The sequence below is a fragment of the Antrostomus carolinensis genome, unplaced genomic scaffold (assembly GCF_000700745.2).
Source record: "Antrostomus carolinensis isolate BGI_N321 unplaced genomic scaffold, ASM70074v2 scaffold3615, whole genome shotgun sequence".
Taxonomy (NCBI): domain Eukaryota; kingdom Metazoa; phylum Chordata; class Aves; order Caprimulgiformes; family Caprimulgidae; genus Antrostomus; species Antrostomus carolinensis.
In genome coordinates this window covers 1-6,734 of record NW_010316921.1, presented here as the reverse complement: position 1 = coordinate 6,734, position 6,734 = coordinate 1, and the positions used below count along the sequence as shown (strand labels likewise).

Genomic DNA, 6,734 nt, shown 5'->3' with positions numbered 1-6,734 from the left:
GGATGGAGGGACACCATGGGGAGATGGGGACATAAGGATGGAGGGACACCATGGGGAGATGGAGGAATGTGGGGATGGAGGGACATCATGGGGAGATGGGGAGATGTGGGAGGAAATGGGGATGAGGGGGACATGGGGATGGAGGGACACCATGAGGAGATGGGGACATAGGGATGGAGGGACATCATGGGGGGGTGGAGACATGGGGATGGGAGAACATGGGGACACCATGGGGAGATGGTGTGACATGGAAGGGACATGGGAACATGGAGGGCCATGGGATGGAGGACACATGGAGTAGGTGGGACATGCAACACCCACATGTGTCCCAATGTCACCCTGTGTCCCCTACTCCAGGGTTCTGCGCCCGCTGGCTGCCAGCGGGGACGGTGGCAGCAGGGACAGACCCCGAGGTGTTGCCGGAGGTGGCCGTGGGACTCTGCTTCGCTGGGCTGGTGTCCATGATTGACCCACCCAGGGCCACCGTCCCCCAGGCCGTGCTCAAGTGTCGCACGGCTGGTATCAGGGTAGGAGATGTGGGGACCAGGAGGGACGTGGGGATGGGGGGACATCAAGGACACGGAGATTGGGAGGGACGTGGGGATGGAGGGACATCAAGAACATGGAAGGACATCAAGGACATGGAAGGACATGGGGAGACATGGGGACTAGGAGGGACATGGGGATGGGGGGACACCAAGGACATGGAGAGACAAGGGGACACAAGATAGATGTGGGGACTGAGAGGGATGTGGGGATGGGGGGACATCAAGAATATGGAAGAACATGGAGATTGGGAGGGACATGGGGATAGGGGGACATCAAGGACATGGAAGGACATGGAGAGACACGGCCTTGGGCGATTGGGAGGGATGTGGGGATGGGGGGACATCAAGGACATGGGGGGACATGGGGACTGGGAGGGACGTGGGGATGGAGGGACATCAAGGACATGGAAGGACATGGGGACTGGGAGGGACATGGGGATGGGGGGACATCAAGGACATGGAAGGACATGGGGACTGGGAGGGACATGGGGATGGGGGGACATCAAGGACATGGAAGAGACAAGGGGATGGAGGGACATCAAGAACATGGAAGGACATGGAGAAGCCAATGGTGACATGAAGGACCACAGGTGACCATGAGGAACCATCCAGAACCACAGGTGACCACCAGACCCACAACCAATGTCCTCATGTCCCTCTGTCCCCAGGTGATCATGGTGACCGGAGACCACCCCATCACGGCCAAAGCCATCGCAGCTGCTGTTGGCATCATCTCAGAGGGCAGCGAGACCCCCGAGGAGGTGGCAGCTCGTCTTCGTGTGCCCCTCGAGCGGGTGGACCCCAGGTGGGACCCAGATCTCCAAGAGTGGGACCAAAAGTGGTGGGGAGGGACATTGATGTCCAAGTAGAAGTGACCTCAGCACCTGAGTTGACCATGGTGGAAACCACAACATCTTGGGTGCTCCAACTTCATGGAGATGGGACCCAGGTGTCCGATGTCCTCTCCAGGCAGGCGCGGGCGCGGGTGGTGACAGGGGCAGAGCTGGCGGCCATGACACCAGGGACACTGGAAGGTCTTCTACGGGCCCACCCTGAGATGGTCTTCGCCCGGACGTCACCACAGCAGAAACTTGTCATCGTGGAGAGCTGCCAACGGCTGGTGGGGACATTGGGGACACTTGGGTTATGGGGGGGGACATGGGGACATTGGAGGACATGAGGTCATGGAGAAGACATTGAGGGACACTGGGTGACACTTGGAGACCAACCAGAAGTCACTGCCAGTCCAGATGGGAAGAGGTCATTGGGTGGCCTTGGGGACATTGGGGTGATCAGAGATGTGTCCTCAAGGTGCCATCATGATGGGGATGGTTCTCGTGTCCCCGAGATGCCATCATAATGGAGATGGTGATGGTCCTCATATCCCTGAGGTGCCACCATGATGGGAATGTCCTCAAGGTGCCATCATGATGGAGATGATGATCCTCATTCCTCTGGTCCCCATGTCCCTAAGATGCCATCATGATGGAGATGATGATGGTCCCTGTCCCCATCCCTCTAGTCCCTGTGTCCCCAAGGTGCCATCATGATGGAGATGATGATGATGGTCCCTGTCCCCTTCTCTCTAGTCCCTGTGTCCCAAAAGGGCCACCATGATGGAGATGTCCCCAAGGTGCCATCATGATGGAGATGATGATGATGGTCCCTGTCCCCTTCTCTCTAGTCCCTGTGTCCCAAAAGGGCCACCATGATGGAGATGTCCCCAAGGTGCCATCATGATGGAGATGATGATGGTCTCTGTCCCCATCCCTCTGGTCCCCATGTCCTCAAGGAGCCATCATGATGGGGATGTCCCCAAGGTGCCATCATGATGGAGATGATGATGGTCTCTGTCCCCATCCCTCTGGTCCCCATGTCCTCAAGGAGCCATCATGATGGGGATGGGGATGTCCCCAAGGTGCCATCATGATAGGGATGGGGATGTCCTCAAGGGGCCATCATGATGCAGGTGGTGATGATCCTCACTCCTCCAGTCTCCATGTCCTCAAGATGCCATCATGATGGGACAGTGATGCTCCTCATCCCTCACCACCTCTGGTCCCCATGTCCCCAGGGTGCCATCGTGGCGGTGACAGGTGACGGGGTGAATGACTCCCCGGCGCTGAAGAAGGCCGACATCGGGGTGGCCATGGGCATCGCCGGCTCCGACGCCGCCAAGAACGCAGCCGACATGATCCTGCTGGATGACAACTTCGCCTCCATCGTCACCGGCGTGGAACAAGGTGGAGCTTGGGGACACCAGGGGTGGGTGACATGAGGTGACATCACCCTGGTGACACTGTCTCCACCTTTCCCAGGTCGTTTGATCTTTGATAACCTGAAGAAGTCCATCGCCTACACCTTGACCAAGAACATCCCTGAGTTGACACCCTACTTGATCTACATCACGGCCAGCGTCCCTCTGCCCCTGGGCTGCATCACCATCCTCTTCATCGAGCTCTGCACTGACATCGTGAGTGCCTGGACATCTGGGTCCACCCAAACCCAGACACTGAGGTCCATCAACCAGTTCATCAACTGGTTGTTGAGGTTCCTCACCCAGGAACCAAGGTTCTTCACATGGACATTGAGGTTCTTCATAAGGATGTTTGGGTTCTTCACCTGGCTGTGTCACCCAGATGCTGGTGTCCCTCTCAGAGGTCAGGGTCCCCAACTTGGACACCTGGGTCCCCCCAAACCAAGAGGCCAGGGTCCATCAACCAGTTCATCAACTGGTTGTTGAGGTTCCTCACCCAGGAACCAAGGTTCTTCATTATGGACACTGGGGTTCTTCATACAGACCTGAGGCATCTGGGTGCCTCAACTAGATACCAGGGTCACTCCAGGTCACCTGGGTCTCCCCACACCCAGATGCCACAGGTCCATCAACCAATTCACCAACTGGTTGTTCTGGTCCCCATGTCCTCAAGGAGCCATCATGATGGGGAACTTGAGGTTCTTCACATGGATGTTGAGGTTCTCCCTATAGATGTTGGGGTTCTCCATATGGATGTTGGGGTTCTTCCTATACATGTTGAAGTTCTTCATATGGATGTTGAGGTTCTCCCTATAGATGTTGGGGTTCTCCATATGGATGTTGAGGTTCTTCATATGGATGTTGAGGTTCTCCCTATAGATGTTGGAGATGTTGGGTTCTTCATATAGATGTTAAACTGGTTGTTGAGGTTCCTCACCCAGGAACCAACGTTCGCCATATGGACGTTGAGGTTCTTCACATGGATGTTGAGGTTATCCCTATAGATGTTGGGGCTCTTCATACAGATGTTGAGGATCTCCATATGGATGTTGAGGTTCTCCATATGGATGTTGGGGTTCTCCATATGGATGTTGAGGTTTTTCATATGGATGTTGGGGTTCTCCCTATAGATGTTGAGTTTCTCCATATGGATGTTGAGGCTCGCCATATGGACGTTGGGGTTCTCCATATGGATGTTGAGGTTCTTCATATGGATGTTGAGGTTCTCCATATGGGTGTTGAGGTTCTCCATATGGATGTTGGGGTTCTTCATATGGATGTTGGGGTTCTCCCTATAGATGTTGGGGTTCTCCATATGGATGTTGGGGTTCTTCATATGGATGTTGGGGTTCTCCCTATAGATGTTGAGGTTCTCCATATGGATGTTGGGGTTCTCCCTATAGATGTTGAGTTTCTCCATATGGATGTTGAGGTTCTCCATATAGATGTTGGGGTTCTTCACCCAAGCATCAGGGTTCCTCACCCAGATGCCGGGGTCCCTCACCTGGACACCTGGTTCCACAGTTCCCCTCGGTCTCCTTGGCCTATGAGAGGGCAGAGAGTGACATCATGCATCTGAAACCTCGGAACCCTCGACGGGACCGGTTGGTCAACGAACCCTTGGCGGCTTATTCCTACTTCCAGATCGGTATGGACCAGATGTTGGGGTCCCCTTGTGGGTGGGGGAGGTCCTGGCCACCAAGGTCCAACCTTGGAGGAGGGAGTAAGTGGGATGTGGCCAAGAAAGGGACCTCCTGGTTTCCCAAGGGAACTGGAAGGTCTGGGATGCTGAGGTCCACCTTGGGTGTAGGAGAAATCAGGTTGGTTTAGATGTTGGGGTGCATCAAACACCTGGGTCTTTGGACATCTGGGTACTTGGTCACCTAAGTCCTTGGCCATCTGGTCACCTGGGTCCCCAAATACTTGGACATCTGGGTTCCTGGACACCCAAGTCCCTGGACACCAGGGTCCATGGGTCCCCAAACATCTGAGTCCCTTGGTCCTTGGGTTCCTGGACATCTGAGTCCTTGGCCACCTGGTCACCTAGGTTCCTGGTCATCAGGGTCCTTGGCCACCTGGGTCCCTGGACACTTGGACATCTGGGTTCCTGGACACCCAAGTCCCTGGTCACCAGGGTCCATGGGTCCCCAGACATCTGAGTCCCTTGGTCCTTGGGTCCCTGGCCACCTGGACACCCAGGTCCATGGATACCTGGCCACTTGGATCCCTTGGTCCTTGGGTCCCTGGCCACCCAGCCACCTTAGTCCATTGGGTCCCTGACCACCTGGATCCATGGCCACCTAGACACCTGGGTTCCTGGCCACCCATCTGCCTGGGTCTCTTGGTCCTTGGCCACCCAGACACTTGGGTCCCTGGTTGCCTTGGTCCCTGGCCACCTGGATCCCTTGGTCCTTGGCCATCTGGGTCCCTTGGTCCTTGGGTCACTGGCCACGAAGACACTTGAGTCCGTGGCCACCCATCTGCCTGGGTCCCTTGGTCCTTGGGTCCCTGGTTGCCTTGGTCCCTGGCCACCTGGATCCCTTGGTCCTTGGCCATCTGGGTCCCTTGGTCCTTGGGTCACTGGCCACGAAGACACTTGAGTCCGTGGCCACCCATCTGCCTGGGTCCCTTGGTCCTTGGGTCCCTGGTTGCCTTGGTCCCTGGCCACCTGGATCCCTTGGTCCTTGGCCATCTGGGTCCCTTGGTCCTTGGGTCACTGGCCACGAAGACACTTGAGTCCGTGGCCACCCATCTGCCTGGGTCCCTTGGTCCTTGGGTCCCTGGTTGCCTTGGTCCCTGGCCACCTGGATCCCTTGGTCCTTGGCCATCTGGGTCCCTTGGTCCTTGGGTCACTGGCCACGAAGACACTTGAGTCCGTGGCCACCCATCTGCCTGGGTCCCTTGGTCCTTGGGTCCCTGGTTGCCTTGGTCCCTGGCCACCTGGATGCCTGGGTCCCTTGGTCCTTGGCCATCTGGGTCCCTTGGTCCTTGGGTCACTGGCCACAAAGACACTTGAGTCCATGGCCACCCATCTGCCTGGGTCCCTTGGTCCTTGGGCACCCAGACACTTGGGTCCCTGGTTGCCTTGGTCCCTGGCCACCTGGATCCCTTGGTCCTTGGCCATCTGGGTCCCTTGGTCCTTGGGTCACTGGCCACGAAGACACTTGAGTCCGTGGCCACCCATCTACCTGGGTCCCTTGGCCCTTGGCTTCCTGGCGACCTGAGTCCCTGACCACCCAGCCACCTAGGTCCTTGATGTCCCCACCCAACCCCTCCACCCCTTTGGCAGGTGCCATCCAATCCTTCGCCGGCTTCACCGACTACTTTGTGGCGATGGCACAAGAAGGTTGGTGGCCTCTTCTCTGCTTGGGCCTACGCCCACAATGGGAGGACACCCATCAGCAGGAGCTCCAGGACAGCTACGGCCAACAATGGGTACATCCAACCCCTAGAGGTCCCTAGAAGCTCCTATAGGTTCCTCTCTTGACGTATACGTTGCCCGTAGACCTTCGAGCAGCGGCGCTACCAGCAGTACACCTGCTACACCGTCTTCTTCATCAGCATCGAGATGTGTCAGATCGCCGACGTCCTCATCCGCAAGACCCGCCGCCTCTCCCTGCTGCAGCAGGGCCTCTTCCGGTGCCTATGGGGGCTATAGGGGACCCACCAGTGCCTATGGGGGCTATAGGGGACCCACCAGTGCCCATGGGGTCTATAGAAGTTCTTCTGGAGCCCATGTGGTCTATAGGGGGTTCTTGTACCCGTGGGGTCTGTAGAAGTTCTTCTGGTGCCCATGGGGTCTACAAGGGTCTGTTGGTGCCCGTGGGGTCTATAGGGGCTCTACCAGTACCTATAGGAGCAGTGGGGCCTATGGGGTCTATAGGGGTTCTTCTGGCACCCATGTGGTCTATAGGGGGTTCTTGTACCCT

The 6,734-nt window shown here is 56.9% G+C and overlaps 1 protein-coding gene across 1 annotated transcript; it reads left to right on the top strand.

Moving 5' to 3' along the window:
• Positions 1-357: 357 nt before the first annotated feature.
• LOC104525277 (potassium-transporting ATPase alpha chain 1-like) lies at positions 358-6,463 on the top strand (the record flags this gene model as incomplete). Its single annotated transcript, XM_010168383.2, has 8 exons — positions 358-527; positions 1,217-1,353; positions 1,518-1,668; positions 2,623-2,791; positions 2,867-3,021; positions 4,330-4,453; positions 6,095-6,240; positions 6,311-6,463. Coding segments are annotated over 8 exons (1,205 nt in total), but the record flags the coding sequence as incomplete, so codon positions are not given.
• Between the last annotated feature and the right edge of the window lie 271 nt (positions 6,464-6,734).